This window comes from Prionailurus viverrinus, chromosome D2, assembly GCF_022837055.1.
Source record: "Prionailurus viverrinus isolate Anna chromosome D2, UM_Priviv_1.0, whole genome shotgun sequence".
Lineage (NCBI taxonomy): Eukaryota > Metazoa > Chordata > Mammalia > Carnivora > Felidae > Prionailurus > Prionailurus viverrinus.
This window is the reverse complement of record NC_062571.1, coordinates 18,540,121-18,558,082: the sequence shown is the minus strand read 5'-3', so window position 1 is coordinate 18,558,082 and position 17,962 is coordinate 18,540,121. Positions and strand designations below refer to the sequence as shown.

The following is a 17,962-nucleotide window of genomic DNA, read 5'->3' as shown; positions in this document are numbered from 1 at the left end:
GTATGTCCAATACGAGCCCATTTTTTTTTAACCGAGATAAAGTACCTCCTAAGTATAGACATGTAAGTACAAGTGTGAGATGCTCAACCTCAACACGTGCCTCCCTTCTGTACACCCTTCCTAAAGTACGGCCCTTTCAGTTAAGACCAAACTTTGATTTATGTGGTAGTAATCACTGCAACGAACAAGAGGATAGTAGCCAGAACTACATCCCGTGACTGTGGCGGAATTGTTAGACTTCCATTATCACCAACATAATGGTGACAATATTAAAATGGAAAGGCAGGGAAACAATGGAGAACTCATCATGGAAATCATCCATGCCCCAGCCAGTGTCCAAGGTATTCATTTAATTGCCCTCTAATGCCAGTGGAACTTTTTGAGACAATGCTAAATTTCGTTGCAGCTTTCCAAGTCCTTCGAGCGGGGAAGCACGCATATTGTTTCCATTAGTTCTGCAGTCAGCAAACCGTCAAGGGCCAGAGAGCACCTGCTTGCAGGCCGTACGGTCTGTTGCAACTGCTCACAAGTTGGCTGTGGTCCAATAAAACTCTGTTTATGGACACTGAAGTTTGAACTTCAGAGAACTTTGATGTGTTATGAGATCTTTTTCTTTTGATTTTTTAAAAACCATTTAAAACTGTAAAAACCATCCTTAGCTTGCAGGCCGTACAAATCAGGCAGCAGGCTGCACTTTGGTGACCCACAGGTTAGTTTCAGGAGGGAGGCACTGGTCCTTTATTAGCATAGGACCTAACAAAATAGAGGATGATCAATGTTTCTCGAATGAGTTGAATGAATAGATTACCATGATGCCTCAGATGTAGAAATCACGGAGAACACCCCCAAAGGAACATTTACAAGGTAGTTGTACTATACTCCTTTCATTAATATACTTAATGTTTTACAACATTTACGTTTGTTTTATTTTCTAGCCACTTTGGCATTTTTATGGAATAAAATGGATTTCCCAAAATAGAGCCCTAATTTATAAAACTGTATTTGCAAGGGTTTAGCCTATAATGGTTTATTTGGCTTGTGATTATTCCCTGAGAAGCAGTCAGGTCCGCGGTCAGAGAAGGCCTTGCACATAGAGATGAGCCTGGGAGGGCGGACAACAAAATGTTAAGCTCATTAACGTGAAATTTTATCTTCACGCGTAAAATTTCAGGTGATTAAAATGTCCTTTTTTGCTTATTTTCTAAATTGCCCCTATGAATATACACATCCTTCAATGGCTCTCCATACATGTAGGATGAAAACTAAGATTTTCAGCATGATATTGAAGGTCCTCCCCCCACCCCCCGCCATGATCTGGCTATTTCTCTAATTTTTTCTTGTATACGGCATCAACGCTGAATGAATTACAACTTGCCTAGTCTTATTTCCTCTTCTGTGAAAAGGGGATGATAGGTATTTATTTAAATTATAGGACCATCAAAGTATCAAACGTGGTAACTCGTGCAAACACTCAGGAAACAAAGCAGTAGGAACCACGGTAGGGGCAGCGACACCTCTGTGATATTTAGCTATCTTCTTGTAATTAATTTTTATCTGCCTCATCCCTCCTTCTGAACAGAAGCCCTTGAGGGCAGGTGCTAATCTGTGCACTCCACAGCACAGTTCCTTGTCCGTGGTAGGGGCAGGGGATACTTATTTCTTGCACGGAAGCAACTAATTACAATGTTTCTGTGGGACTACGGACAACACTGATTCCACCTTTAGCCCTCCGTCTTGTCCATGTTTGCTCCATGACCTCCCTTGTGTTCCGGGCCCCTTGAAGATTAACATACATACCTTAGAAATGACCGCCAAGGCTGGGAGGGACAGAGGCTTGCTTTGGCCTCCCATAAATCTTGTAGAGATAACATAGTCTTTCCCCTGCGCGATGCCTGGATGGTGCCACGAGACCTAATTACAGGTTCGCGGTCAGGTGCATGCAAGCCCTTTGATCTCCCTATAGTGCCCTATAAAATCTCTAGACTAAGGTCTCAACTTTGCGGAGAATATTTGTGCAGCTGCCTGGATGGTCGTCCACCCGAACTCCCATCAGTAAGTTACCTTGAATAAAACTGTGTGTAGACTGAATGGAGGCACCTGCTTCGTTTTCCAGTCTTTCAATGCTGTCTCAGTTTGGGGGATACTTTACTATCCCTCCCTCACCTTCTAACAGTTTATAAATAGAAAATAAAAAAGACAGTAACAATCTTAGGTAAGGAGGAAATGAAGGGAACTTGTAATTACTACTTACTTTATTTGTAATGTCAGTTTTTTCCTTATTTCTGAATCTCCAAAGCCAAATTCTAGTGAGAAACTGAATGTAATAAGGTTCTATAAGAAGTGACAGACACAGATAAAGTTCACTATAAATTTTAATCCAGGATATAAAATGTTCCCTAAAGACACAATTGAACATTTTTGTATTAGAGAATAAAATGTAATGATCAAATTCAATTTTGTCAATACTTCTATGGCACAAAGAGATCCACCCTTGTCGTTGTGTTTTGTCTGCTTTCTGAGAACCACACCATAACAGCAAATTGTACAAAGAATGCAAGTAAAGGTTGTGAAAATGATTGTCACAGATGTACTGCTTCCTAATTCAAAGAACATGGAGTTCGTTCATTCACTGAGTTCACTTTATTCAATAATAAACTCCTTTATGTAGAATGAAATCTAATACTCTGTGCTTATCATGAAATAGTGATCTCTCCTTCCAGTATAATCAGCGAACTAATAAATATGTAGAACAAGGGAAAACCTCTATTTTCATTACATCAACATAGGTATTTCTTAGATTCTGGCATCGTCAATGTAAAAAAAAAACACTTTTTCTTGAGGCAACAGCAAATTAACAGCACTGGTTTGAAATATGGCAAATCTAACGGCTCTCAGCATTGCTTTATGAGTTCCGAGGCATTTGGGTGCATAAAACTATAACCATAAATAAAAATGACTATTGTCCTCTTTTTAGAAGAGTGACAAGTTCTTAACGTTTCATGACGTTGTACAGAATAGAAAGAACTAAGCTTTTTTCAAATGTTTTAAGGTTGAAAATTATTTAGGTTTTTGCCTCATTGAGTGAAATTTCAAATGTATTTAACTGATGAAAAGTAACATTTGGTGAGGAATTATACATTTTTTAAAGATAATTGTCAAAATACATGCCTTTGGGTGACTTCAATGTAGAATTCATTTTTACCTCTTAATAATACCTGGCAGTTCATGCCTCACTTCCCACAGTAACAAATGCGTGAATAATGAAAATAGAAGTTTTCTTATTCAAAGGATGGGCTTCTTAACCCTTTTTAAAACTCGTCAGGCTTTCGCGTGCTAAGGATTTTGAAAGCCACACACATTCAAACAGTCTCATCCCAGAGGAACACATATTCCTAAACTCTCATACCTCTGAAAATACAGGAAGTATGGAATGTAAACGTTCCCATCTTGTCATGTGATGTTTACGATTTCTGTAGGTCCGTATGTGAGGTTCACTTCATGAGATTACCAGAATTTAAAAAAGGGAAGATTTTCATCTTCTAGTAAAATTAGACACAAAGGAGGTAGAATACTACCGAGAAGATTACACAGTGATTGGAAAACTCACCTAAAATAATTAAGCCTTTTATTTAAAATCCCCTTTTAAAAATTGTCATGTGACAATAGTTTCAATCTGTAATGGCAGGTAAGAAAAAACAAATGAGGTGCCACGTTATATTAACTAAAGTATTCCAAGAGAAAAGAAAGTAAAACACCTGAAAATAATCTCAGTGCTAGAGACATTTAGAAAGTTACCGTGATTAAAACTCTGAATAAAAAGGTCTTGAGAACAGGTGCATCTCAAAACAATATTTTACCCACCCTGGGAAAAAACAGGCATACTTAAGATAACTTGCAGTGCGACGCCCAGATTTCACATCCTCTCTAAGTTCGTTTATTCCTGTGACCATGTTTCGCTCTAAAGTCTCTCGCGTTCACTTCATCGGTAACTACTTCTTCATGCGGACTCAACTTTGCTTGTTCATTAATCTTCTGTATATCCCGTTGGGTTTTGAAAGAAGTTCTTCATGTCTCCCACGTTCTGTGATCTTTCCTTGGTCAAGAACAGCCACCGTATTAGCATTCTTAATGGTGGACAGACGGTGGGCGATAATCAACACCGTCCTACCTTCCATGAGTCGGTCTAGAGCTTCTTGCACAAGGTACTCATTTTCAGCATCCAGGGCACTTAAACAGGAAACCCACATGAGAAAGCAAAGCTGTCAGTGCCACCCATACTGCGTATTTACGTGTTTCCTGTTGCACACACAGCTGTCCTGAACCGGCAGTGAATTTTCACTGCGATCAAAATGACAACCTCTTGGGTTTACTATCTACCTCTTATAGCGTAAAGATACTATAAAGGAAGCTCGGCACCCTTGATTTCCACACAACTTGCGGGACCGCTGCTGAGTAGAGTGACTCGGGGCTCATCACAAACGTGTCTAGGTTGAGACTAGAACACTCAACTTACGACTCAGCCTGTCCACTGGCCTCGTTAAGTCACACTCGGGCACTTTAAAGTGGAAGGGGGGAAAACGGCATTTTTCAGCTGTATCACTTTGAAGTAAGGAGTAATATTTGGTAAAGGAAGAATGTGGCTTATACAATCATACATACGATTAAGATATCCTCACCTGGTGGCTTCGTCTAGGAGAAGGATTTTGGGATTCTGAAGAAAGAAAAACGTTAAAAAGAAAAGGAACACAATTTTATTAGGAAAACACAAACTCTCAGGAATAAAAAAAAAAAAAGTACTGATACGTGACACCACGGGGATGAACCTCGAAAACGTTCTGCAAGTGAAAGAAGCCAAACCCCAAATTCTACAAACTGTAGGACTCCATTGATCTCAAATGTCCAGAAAGGCAAATCCAGACAGATAGAAAATTACAGTGGTGATGGCCTGGGACTAGAGGTGGGGAGAAGAAAAGCTACAAGTGTGTACAAGGGAATCTGGGGTGATAGAAATGTTCTAAAATTGGACCATGTGACAATTGAACAATTGTAAATTTCCTAAAGGTCGCTGCAAAGTACATTTAAAACTGGTGAATTTTATGGTATGCTTCAATATAGCTGTTTTTTTAAAACCTTACCTAAGAGGGCGCCGGGGTGGCTCAGTCAGTTAAGTGTCTGACTCGATTTTGGCTCAGGTCATGACCTCACGACTCGTGGGATCGAGCCGCACATCAGGTTCTGAGCTCACAGCTGGAGCCCGCTTGTGATTCTCTCTCTCTGCCCCTCCCTCACTCTCTCTCTCTCTCTGTCTCCACCCCTCCCTCACTCACTCTCTCTCTCTCAAAATAAGTAACCATTTAAAAAAAAAGTTTTAGGGGCACCTGGGTGGCTCAGTTGGTTAGATGTCGGACTCTTGATTTTGGCTCAGGTCATCTCATGGTTCGTGAGTTCAAGCCCTGCATCGAGCTCACTGCTGTCAGCACAGAGCCCTCTTTTTTTTTTAAATTTTTTTTTTCAACGTTTTTATTTATTTTTGGGACAGAGAGAGACAGAGCATGAACGGGGGAGGGGCAGAGAGAGAGGGAGACACAGAATCGGAAACAGGCTCCAGGCTCTGAGCCATCAGCCCAGAGCCCGACGCGGGGCTCGAACTCCCGGACCGCGAGATCGTGACCTGGCTGAAGTCGGACGCTTAACCGACTGCGCCACCCAGGCGCCCCCAGAGCCCTCTTACAAATCTCTCTCTTTCCCTCAGTCTTTGCCCCCTCCCTCACTCATGCACTCTCACTCTCTCTCAAAAAATAAATGATAAGAAAACTGAAACAAATTTTTTTTTCATAAAAAAAGTTTTAAAGTAAAACCTCACCTATGACCCTGAGGAGAACAGTTATACAACAAAGGGGAAGGCTATCATTTGCTAAGAAATACAATGTCTGGGGCCTTAAGCTAAAATGGCTTTCCCTCTCTTCTTAGGAGTCCTGTATAAGTATTTCCAGTCTGTACTACTATTAAGTTGAGCAGGTGACTATAGACGATACGAGGAATCATACTTGTCTTGTTTGATATTTTGAATTAATCACTGTTTCACTCATTAGACTGGTATGCTTCAGGATGGAAGGTTCATGTGCCAAACTTCTCTCCCTCCAACAACTCTAGCATAGTCCTGGGCTCCTCATACCCAAGAAATACTTGTTAAATTGGGACGAGACGTACCGGGTGGAACACTCCCCACCCATCTTTCACCAGAACTCTCAACCACGTACCTCGCCTCCCCCTCCAAAAAAAACAAAAGGAAGAAGAGTAGTAAATTACAAATGATAAGCTCCCTAATTAAAAATGAGAACAAGAACAACAAAAAATCCCGGCCAAGTGGCTTGAAGCTTACCTTAAGCAGAGCACGGGCAATTGCAATCCGCTGTTTCTGTCCACCTGACAATGACAATGTTTTTTTTTTAAAAACTTGAAAGCCTTAACAAAAATTCTTGGTAATAGGATTTTCTGATCAGCTACGCGGCAGTTTGAAGACAGCTTCTTCCAGTTAGTCACAGCTGAGGTGGGTCGGGGGACAGAGACCTCTGTTTAAAATATACTGTCGCCTCACCAACCTCAAAATTAGTAACAAACATTATTATCGTAGCTAACATTTACTGAGGAGTTCCGCTGTGCCGGGCATTGTCTGAATGTGTTACGATGTTACCTCGTTCAATCTTGAAAAAATCCTATGAAGTGGATTCTGTAATCATTCCCTTTTCACGGATGAAAAACCAAGGCAGAAAATAATCAGTCTGAGGTCTATAAGTTGGTAGGTGGCAGAGCGGAGGTCTGAACCAACAGCGAAGGCCTATGCTCTTCACCGCTACACGCACCGCTTCCCTTGCAGAACATCCCATGTGGCAAGGAAACCGAAAGTCAAGACATCAAGGGGTCTCTGAACAGTATGTGAAGGGGATGGGAGCCGATATGGGAGCAGAGGGCATCCGTGGTGCTGGGGCCTGTCATTCTGCTGCTCTACCTCAGGGCGCTACTCCCGACACCTTCCGTCCTCATGCTGTCCTCCTGTCTTTCCTTTCCTGGGGGATAACAGGCACAGGGAGCAGTCCGTGTGCGTGCACAGAACAGGAGAAAACCAAGAGAAGAAACCACCGGGGCGCCTGGGTGGCTCAGTTGGTTAAGTGTCCGACTTCAGCTCAGGTCATGATTTCACAGTTTGTGAGTTCGAGCCCCGCATCAGGCTCTGTGCTGATGGCTCAGAGCCTGGAGCCTGTTTCGGATTCTGTGTCTCCCTCTCTCTCTCTGCTCGTCCCCCACTTGCACTTCTCTCTCTCTCTCTCTCTCTCCCTGTCTCTCTCTCTCTCTCTCTCTCTCTCTCTCTCCCCCCGTCCAAATTAAACAAACATTAAAAAATCTTTTTTAAAAATATTTACTCTCTGGCCCTTTAATGAAACTCCTGGTCTAACGGGCAAAGTACAGAGTGGGGAATAAAGAATTCTTCAATTTCAGTTCTGTTCCTGATTCACAGCCTCTGCCTCCCTGGACAGATCATCTTGCTACCCTGTGTTTGTCTTCTTTTCTGCAAAATTCAAGGATTTCAAGTTGCAAAACACATTTTTTCTCAGGTGAGAAAAAAGCTGCTGTGGCTATTACTCAGTGGGACGCTGCGTGGGAATCTGGGAACACCTTTGGGGTAGAAAGTGAAGGACACTGGGGAGCAGTCCACATACAGAAGAAGTTTTAGAAAATGGAAAGGCAAATTGCATAAACTCTAAGGACAAGAGCCTAATTAGAAATTAATACTGCCATACGAAATGCTGGAGAGTTCTCTGGAACAGCAAGTTTTCGTTACAAAGCAGTAACAAAAAGGTACCTGACAGGAGAACGCCCTTTTCTCCGACCACAGTGTTGAATCCTTGGGGGAAATTCCGGATGAAAGCACCTGCATTGGCTACATCAGCCACTTTTTCTATCTGCTCGGCAGTCACCGAGGAGGGGTCGTCTGCACCGTAAGCAATGTTCTCAGCAATTGAGCAAGAAAACAAAACTGGTTCCTGCGCATTGGAAATACAACATATTTATTGCAAATTTCAACACAGACTTCAAACATATCTAGTAAATATAGTGAAGCTTAATACAGTACTTCTATCTAAGAAACTATGAAATTGCTCCCCAAGAACACACAGTCGGCCGCTGAGTAACATGAGGGTTAGACGGGTGCTGATCCCCGTGCAGTCAAAAATCCGAGTATAACTTTCGACTCCCCAAAAACTTAGCCACTAATAGTCTACTGCTGACTGGAAGCCTTACTGATAACATAAAGCAGGTGATTACTATGTATCTTGTATGTTCTATGTATTCCATACCGTATTCTTCCAATAAAGCAAGCTAAAGAAAATGTTATTAGGAAATCATAAGGAAGAGAAAGCACATTCACAGTACTGCACTATGAAAATCCACACATGAGTGGCCCCATGCAGTTCAAACCCATGTTGTTCAAGGGTTTTCTCAATTCTACTCCCTCATTCTCCATAAATTCGCCCAGCCGACTTCTAAAAAATTCATGTTGTTCCATGAACAGGATTGATTTCATCATTATACTGCAGGAAATGAGATTCCACAGCAGGTGCCTGGCACACGGTAGATACTTCATAAATGCAAGCTCCTCCCCTTAGGAATTGTCAGGTATGGAAGATGCCGAGTCCACCTGAACTTTCCAGCTGTGGGCTTCCCGCTGAGAATCAAGGGGGGAATCCATCTCTATTCATTACTTTTAGAAATATACACAAACCAGGGTGGGGACATGACATTTTCACAGAACCCTGTGGAACAGTCCTGAGAAGCAAATAAACCTCCAGCTTCTTTTCTTCATCCCTAAACAATATGCACTACTGGTATATTTATACAACCAAGCAACCCCCCGCCCCTGCTCCTCGCCTAGGGGAGTGGGGGCAGGGGTAAGGTCTGAGGGGAGGCTCAGATTTGTCTGCTGTGCACATAGCCTGGTAATAAAAATATAAACAACTGCGTCAAAAATTCCCTGCACCAAAGGGTCGCGTGAAAACAGCCCCATCAAAGTCGCCGTATTACACTAACATTTTGCTTCGAAATCCGCGACCTCTGTGCAAGGAGACGCTGGCTCTTGCCTGAATCTTGGCTTGCTTACTATCCCTGAAGCCCATTGCGGGAAACCGTAGACTGTGCTGGTGACCAAGATGGGAACTGTGGAGGAGTCAGTAAAACGTCGAAAACTTCTATTGTTTTCTCCTCACCCTCTAGACTATCTGCTCTACAAAGTAACATGAGTCCCCAGCTTTTGATAAAAATCGGTTTCGATTGGATCAAGTGTTTAAGGTCTGCAGGATACAGCTCTGTTTCCAAGTCTACAAAACCTGTGGGTGAGATCAGTTCGGTACATCTGGAAAACTTCCTTCTCTTTTGGGAGGGTCAGTCTAAGGCAAAAATAAATAATAAAAGCAAAATGAAAGGACAAGTACAATAAAAATAGAAACCTCTCTTCCTACCTGACTCACTGTCCCAATCTTGGATCTCAGCCAGACTGGATTCAGCTGACGGATATCATGGCCATCGAGACTGATAGTTCCTTGTAGAGAGGAGAGGAAAGTCACGGAGTGTCACGGGGCCAGTGACTCATGAAAACAGAGAAAGGATCTGGTGGAAAAATTCCACACTCGGTTCTTTCAAAGATTACAAGTACATTCAAAATCTCCAAACGGAATCTAAAATCAACATGTTTCATGGAACTTCCATGTCTCCCGTCTCCCTGCAGCGGGTAGCTGACCAGCCCGTCTCCTCGCTCATCCATGCAGCTCACTTTGCTGCAATGGCTTCCTTTCTGGAATGACTCAGGGCCCCACAAGAAGATGCACCTGTGCGAAACGGACTCAGGAGAGAGTTACATGGAAGGGGGCAAGCAGCGAGGTGTCCATTGGCTGTTACAGACGCTGGCGGTGGTGGCACAGCTCTGAAGCTGGCACCTGTGACAGTGGCTGCCCCACCCTGGAGCTTGCGGGCCACGTCAGCATCAGCAACCACCTCGAAGGCCTGGTTCTGCAGTGAAGTTACGAGACGTGTCCTGGGAGTTTAACCCCCCCAGTGATTTTTTTTTTTTTAGCTCTTTTATTCTTCCTTAAAATATCTCTTCCTGCATAAATGCAGTTGGAAGAGAATCATTATCCGCCACCGAGAATCTGATACCAGAGCAGAACATCTAAATAATCAGATGTAACCCTGCGACCCTCGCTAACAGAATTAATTCTACAACGCTCAGTAATGCTTGGTGATGACGATGATGGTGACTCAGAAAAGCCATTCCTTCTCAGTGGTGTGGGATTCTACAAGCCAGCTGTAAACGTTCGCCAACTGGCAAACATCTGAGGTCTTTGGCTTAAAAAGTACAAGTGTATATATATTTATATATAGTCTACCCAAGGCTGGAATTTATGATGAGGCAGTTTATGATAAAGAAACCACAGGCTTAATATCCTGACTTGCTTTGCATTCACTTCACTGGGACTTTTCTCAATTCAGAATTTTATAGCAAGTAGAGTGAATCAAAACAGGGATTCCAGAGGCAAACAGTGGAGCTAACACCCATTTTAATGCAGTTGGCTATTCTGCGGGTCAGGATCCGCAAGTCAAATACTTATCTGGCACACAGCCAGCTCTCTCGTTGTTTTAACCAAAAAGCACAGCTACAAAAGCCACGAGACGTATTCCTTTTAAATTAATGATGTGGTTCTTTACTAACAAGCAGTTGTTTTCTTGTTGAGAAACATCCTTGTTGTCTCAATCCAGAATGAAAGCCATACATAAGGACTATCTACTTCAGGCTCTGATATAAAGAAGGATATAGACTTTATAATTATGTGCGGTGATGGATGTTAACGAGACCTTCCATAAGATCTACATACAGCAAATCAGGTTGTACACCCGGAACTAATATAATACTATATGTCAATTACATCTTAATTGACAAAGGACATAAGGAAGTAAAATAACATGTTCTCTGCTCTAAAAGATGCTATGATCCAGTTAAAAACAAAATAAAAACCAGGGCGAGAAAAATCCATTAAAAAAATTCCTACTACCTCAAAATGACTTCAAGAAAGCAGTCACAAACTAGAAGTGAACCACGGACTGCCAAATCACCGGTCTGCACGCTGGCCACGGGGCAGTTCACGGGCGGATGCAGCCCGAAGGCTTCCAGAGAAGCTTTACAAGCTGAGCGGCTGGCACAGAGAGGCACTTACTCCGCGGCTGCTGGGCAGTGATGCTCTGCCACACGTGGGGCACCTTCCCGTAGGCTGCGGGGCAGCCCTGCCTGTCCTCTCCCAGGATGGGGGCGTCAGAAGGAGACACCGGCACGGGAGAGGAGGCAGAATTCAGGAAGTCGCTCGGGACTTGAAGAGGCCAGACAGGAACTCTACAAACTGCCTGACGGGGCTTCTGTGTACTCTTAAGAGGGACCCCCTTGTATAGGGGCTTCCTTTTCTCGGAACAAACCCTCTAGCATCCAGAAGTCTCACACTACAAGTCGTTGCATAATTTGGTCCTCTCCCAGAACACAGGGGTAGGGGGGCTCTGGAGAGGCCTCCCACCCTACCAGGCGATGACCCACTCACCAGAAATGGGGTCATACAACCTCAGCAGGAGGGACAGCACCGTTGATTTGCCAGAACCACTTGGGCCAACCAGCGCCGTGACCGACGCTGACGGGATACAAAGGCTGAAATCCTGGAATATAGGCACCTCCGGGCGAGCGGGGTAGGCGAAATGCACGTTCCGAAACTCCAGAGTGCCCTGGAAACTTTCCTGGTTTAAAACGCCCCCTTCTGAAACAAGACAGAATACAAGTTCCTTAACGCAAAGATCGAACGGACAGCGGAACTCCATTCTCCCACTCGTCTGACTCCAGGCGGTGCCGGGCCACGGCCACCACACTCCCCCGGACTGTGAGCCCTTCCCGGGCAAGCCCGGAAGAGGCCTCCGTCTAACGCTCACCCAGAGCCTGCTCTGCACGCACTCTGTGCGAGGCACGATACCTCTGCGTTCGTCTGAGCCTCATGGCCTTGATGGGCAGAGGTGACTGTCCCAGTTTTACTGACGGGACACGGAGTCTCAGAGACAACCGCCTGCCCAAGCCAACGGGCAGCGGAGCGACCGTCCCCCCGTAGGGCAGTCTGGTTTCGAAGCCGATTGCCTTCCCCCTCTGTGCCGCCACCTCGAGTTCCTCGGGTGCAGGGTTTATCTTCTCTTCTCTAAATGTCTTGAGAGAAGGATGACAGAGGGCTGAGCATTGTACACCAGCCGCAGAGCCAGAGGGATCCGAGGGCTGCTCTGTCCTCGTATTCCTCACCCTGCCGATGACTCGGGAGAAGCCACTCCGTCTCCCTCAGCCGGGCTTACTTCCTCCAGCCTGTCACACTGGAGAATACTGGGGCTGAGCAGCAATCAGTGTCCTGGGAGTCAGCGAGTGACGGAGTGGCCACTGCTTCTAGGTCACGTAGCTCCCCGGAGCGCTAGCTTCTAGGGAAGGAGTTGACGAAGGAGATGGCTCTAGCCAATTAACACCAGCATCCGCTAGCCCACCCCCCTCCCCAAGCCAAGAAATTTGGAGGCTTTTAATGTGTGACCTGCCTTCCTTTCCCCCCGCCCCGCCCTCGCCCCAACACAAACATCAAAAGCACTACAGAAGACAAATCTGGCGCACTGGCCAGGGCCCTTCCCATCTGTACCCCCGGGTGGTACTTGCTTCCTTCCTGCTGCTGGTGGTAACAGATCACCGGCAGGACTGACACACTGCATGGTCAGCCCCCACGCTTCCTCTGTCCTTCCCCTCCCACCACCTGCCCCTCTGATCACCCTTTCCGTAACGTGGCAAGGACAACACCCTTGTCACGCTCAGCCTTCACAGGTAGAGCTGGTCTAACTGTCCCGAGCCACATTTTTTTTTTTTTTAACTGTTTAGGTATTTATTTTGAGAGAGAGAAAGAGAGAGAGCACAAGCGAGCAAGGGAGAAGCAGAGAATCCCAAGCAGGCTCTGAGCCGCCAACACAGAGGGGAAGGGAGGGGGTTCAAACGCATGAACGGCGAGATCATGACCCGAGCTGAAATCGAAAGTTGGATGCTCAGCCAACTGAGCCACCCAGGCACCCCCAAAGCAACATTTGTCTAATCCCAGCAAAGAACAAACCCGTGGGATACCCACCGTCAAAAGGCAGCTCAGGCTTTCTCTCGAGGAGCTCCCAAAGGCGCCCCCCGGCACCCAGTCCTTTCATCAGCTCCGAGTAGAAAGAGCTCAGCCCTAAGGATGAGAAGCAAACATACTCATCACCAATGCCAGGAAACAACCATCTGCTACAGCCCTCTGCAAACAGTAACGGTAACTTGCTTTTAATATAACATCTGTTCACTTTCAAACAGGATTTGAGGCAACTGCCTGGGAATCTGTACTCAAAATTCCCTCTGTCTCATACCCTTGTTTGCCTTCAGCTTCTCCTCCTCCGATTTCACTGATTTCTAATACAGATTTCATGTTCGATTGGGAATTTACAAATGCATATAGCCACAGTAATCAACCACTGAATTAAAATCACAACGTGACAGAGAAAAGCTACCTAGTGAAAAAACAGAGCAATACAAATAGAATATAATGCTGACTTAAAAGGAATATAAAACATCCCAATATTCATTTTAAATTCATATCTGCAAAACCAAACCCCATTTCAAGCACTCGACAAATACAACTTTTACTAGGCTAAAAACTGAAAAGGAATTTAGAAATGTTAAATTTTCCAACAATCTCTTTTTAAAGTCACCTTTGTTTTTGTTTGTTTGTTTTAATGTTCATTTATTTTTGAGAGAGAGAGAGACAGAGCATGAATGGGGGAGGGTCAGAGAGAGAGGGAGACACAGAATCTGAAGCAGGCTCCAGGCTCTGAGCAGCCAGCACAGAGCCCGATGCGGGGCTCGAACTCACGGACCGTGAGATCATGACCTAAGCCAAGGTTGGACGCTTAACCGACTGAGCCACCCAGGCGCCCCATGTTTGTTTGTTTTTTAAATAAGCTCCCCACGCAGCGCGGAACCCAACACGGGGACTGAACTCAGACCCCGAGATCAATACCTGAGCTGAGATCAAGAACCGGATGCTTTACCGACTGAGACACCTAGGTACCCCAAAGTCACCTTTGAACTGTGAATGAATTAATGACTTAAAGCAAACAAACTCCAAGTACGCTAGGCCATGCCAACCGCAAGAACATATACTTGTAACATGCGGTAAGGATGCCACAAAAATGCAATTCAGCTATTCTTTCCAAGGTATTTTGGTGCATTTTTTGTGGAAGTCTGTGCAAGATACAGTGGATTAAACTCTTCGTGTTGAATTAAAAGTGCACCGGGCAGAAATAGATCCAGATAAATATCGTCCACTGATCTTTGACAAATGAGCAAAGGCAATTCAATAAAGAAAGGATGGTCTTCTCAACAAGTGGTGCTGGAAAAACTGGACATCCACATGCAAAAAAAAAAAAAAAAGAATCTAGACACAGACCTCATGCCCTTCACAAAAATTACTCAAAATGGATCACAGACTTCAACGTAAAAAACAAAACTGTAAAACTCTTAGAAGTTAACATAGGACAAATCCTAGATGACTCTGGGCTTGGTGATGACTTTGTAGATACAACACCAAACCCATGATCCATGAAAGAAAGAACTGACAAATTAGACTTCATTAAAATCAAAGACTTGTGCTCTCCAGAGAGAATGAGAAGACAAGCCACAGACTGGGAGAAAATATTTGTAAAAGACCCAGCTGACAAAGGTTCCACGATGTACAAAGAACTCTTCGTACTCGACAGTAAGAAAACAACCCGATCAAAAAGTGGGCAGAAGACCTGAACCCAAAGACCTCACTAAAGATCTACAGGTGACATCACATGTCATCGGGGAAATGCAAATAGAACGAGGTACTTCTGCACACCTAACGGAAGGATGAAAACCCAAGATTCTGACAACACCTAAAGCTGGTGAGGACGAAGAGCATTGGGAACTCTCATTCACTGCTGGTGGGAAGGCAAGATAGCACAGCCGCTTTGGAAGGCAGTTCCTTACACCGAACATACTCTTGCCTACGACCCAGCAATCTCACTCCTTTGGGTTTACCCACAGAGGGGGACAACTCACGTCGGCACAAAAACCTGCCTGTGGATCTTTAGAGCATCTTTATTCATAATTGCCAAAACCTGGAAGCAATCGAGATGTCGTTCAGAATGTGGGTGGGTAAAGAAACCGTGGTACGTCGGACGATGCAGTATTAGTCCGTGCTAAAACCAAACGAGCGATCAAGTCCCGAAAGGACACAGAGGAACACTAAATGCCACCTACGAAATGAAAGATGCCTATCTGAACTAGATGACGCTCTGGAAGAGGTGAAAGTGTGGAGACAATAAAAAGATCAGTGGTCACCAGGGGTTAAGGGAAGGGAGGAATAGGCAGAGCACAGAGGACTTTTAGGGCGGTGAAAGTATTCTGTATGATACTGTAATGATAGATGCATGTTCCAACCCATGGGATATACAACACCAGCGAACGTAATGTAAACGATGGACTTTGGGCTTTGGGTGATAATCACCTGTCAGTGTCGCTTTGTCAATGATAACAAATGTGCCACTCTGGTGGGGGATGCTGATGGGGAGGCTGTGCTCGCGTAGAGGCAGGGAACATGTGGGAACTCCCTATACTCTCTGCTTAATCTTGTTGTGAGCCTAAAACTCCTCTAACAAATTTTCTATTAATAAAAAAGAAAAAAAAAAAAAAAGAAAAAAGGAGGGAAGGAGTTGGAGGTAGTTCAACATAGTGAAAATAAAAACCAAGCAAAATGGCCCCGGATACACAACTCACCGTCCACCCATACAACGGAGTATTATTCAGCCGTGAAAAGGAAGGAAGGACCAAAGCACGCTACAATGTGAGCGAATTGTGAAAACGTGCTGAGTGAAACAAGCCAAACATACAAGGCCTCATATTGTGTGATTCCTTTTATGCGAACTCCAGTAAAGACGGGAAGACACAAAGCAAACTGTGATTGCCAGGGGCTGGGGGAGGGAGGGATATGGAAACCGACGGCTTGACGAGCATGGGATTTTCTTTTTGGGCTGGGGGTGTGGGGGGTGACAAAGATATTTCGGAACCAAGGGGAGGCGGTGGTTGCACAACACTGTGAATGTACAAAATACCACCTGACTGTAGACTTTAAAACGGTTCACGTGGGGCGCCTGGGTGGCGCAGTCGGTTAAGCGTCCGACTTCAGCCAGGTCACGATCTCGCGGTCCGTGAGTTCGAGCCCCGCGTCGGGCTCTGGGCTGATGGCTCGGAGCCTGGAGCCTGTTTCCGATTCTGTGTCTCCCTCTCTCTCTGCCCCTCCCCCGTTCATGCTCTGTCTCTGTCTGTCCCAAAAATAAATAAAAAACGTTGAAAAAAAAAAAAATTTTAAAACGGTTCACGTTACGTTAGGTGAATTTCACCTCGATAGAAATAAATAAGAAACGAGGTATTGGGGTTCGCTAGGTAGATGTAAGGGCATTCTCTGGCACGAAACGAACAAGCATGCTTTTCTTCAAACAGCCCTTCTGATCCTCTCTCGAATATACGTAGAATTTCTTGTATTTGTTTTTCAGTATGCTATTCTAAGCAGAAAACATCTAAACTTTCTTTACCATTTAATTATTAAATACATTCTAATAAACAAAATAGGATTTCTTGCTTACAGATTCATCATGCGATTATTTTCAACAGTGAGCTTCACAAAAACCTTTAAAATCTGTTTCAGCTTCTTGAATCAAGTTCCTACAGCCTTAAGTACCTATCTAGGTTGTAAATGTGGGGACACCGTGTGGTCACAGATCCCCACCCATCTACCCGCACCTTTTCTCCCCCCTCCAGCCCCACATGGCACGTATTGTACCAGGCAGTGACCAGAGTCATGGGACAGCCTGTGGTTCAGAAAGCAAAGTTACCCTCAAACCTCGAGCACAGACAAAGCCTCAGCAGCAGCTTCCGTAACTGGGGGAGGGAATTAACTCCCGGTCAGTCACCCGGTACACCGTGTTTCCCACCTACTCCTGTACAAGGCACAGCTGTGAGCTTGTCAGGACAAAAAGGAAGGCAGTGAAGACCCCAAACCAGAGGTAGCTTCTGTCGGGTCAAGAATTTTGGAGAAAAGCAGGTGCGAGGAGCGGAGGGACTAAGATCAAAGCAGCTTGTGGCAGAAAACAGAACATTGGGGGAGGCTGGGGAGGACAGCAGACTGCGGTCAAGCGTGGGATGTGAAAGAAAGGCCGCAGAGAGGGTAAGTGGCAGAAGGTAAATCCACTGTCGGGCAGGACAGAAGACTGAAGGAACACGACCACCCAGGTGTGAGACCCTGTGGCCCAGCAGGCTCATCCCAGGGGTGGAGAGGAGAGCAACCCCACCTCACTGGGTCCTCTCGAACTGACCCTCTCACTCCCCAAGTCACTTAGCACCCTGACCGGTCTGAATCAGGTTTTTCTTCCAGAGCAGCCCGCAGAACTAACATGCTCTTTTCAGGGATCTCTCAAAATCTCAGTCCAGAAAATATCCTCACTTGCCTGCCAACGTCTAAGGAAAAGCCTCTAGCTTTAACCCTGAAAAGAAAAGTCTTGGGTGGAGAGGCCACGGTGGGATACCAGAGTTCCGCTGGCCACACCTCAAGCTATTTATCTAACCTTTCTATCTCAGTTTTCAGGGAAGGAGGAAAACAAAAGGCAGGAAATCATTTGTCCCCTGTTGGCTGGGCATGCAGGCGAGGTACAGGAAAGAAAACTTTCATAGACTTCACACAGCTCTGTCTCCAAGAACTTGCTTCCCTTTGGCCAGGATTCAACAACAGAAGCTGAACTTCGAGAGATTCTTGACCAAGGCAAG

General features: G+C 45.0%; 1 protein-coding gene across 1 annotated transcript in view; it reads right to left on the bottom strand.

Annotated features, from left to right (window-relative positions):
* Positions 1-2,354: 2,354 nt before the first annotated feature.
* ABCB10 (ATP binding cassette subfamily B member 10) overlaps positions 2,355-17,962 on the bottom strand; it is a 34,204-nt gene continuing 18,596 nt past the window's right edge. The window contains exons 7-13 of the mRNA XM_047824552.1: positions 13,221-13,316; positions 11,634-11,843; positions 9,513-9,592; positions 7,862-8,042; positions 6,383-6,426; positions 4,677-4,711; positions 2,355-4,227 (exon numbers count right to left, since the gene is read on the bottom strand). Of these exons, the coding sequence (XP_047680508.1) occupies positions 4,008-4,227; positions 4,677-4,711; positions 6,383-6,426; positions 7,862-8,042; positions 9,513-9,592; positions 11,634-11,843; positions 13,221-13,316 (866 nt within the window). The 3' untranslated portion in view covers positions 2,355-4,007. The remainder of the gene's footprint in view (positions 4,228-4,676; positions 4,712-6,382; positions 6,427-7,861; positions 8,043-9,512; positions 9,593-11,633; positions 11,844-13,220; positions 13,317-17,962) is intronic.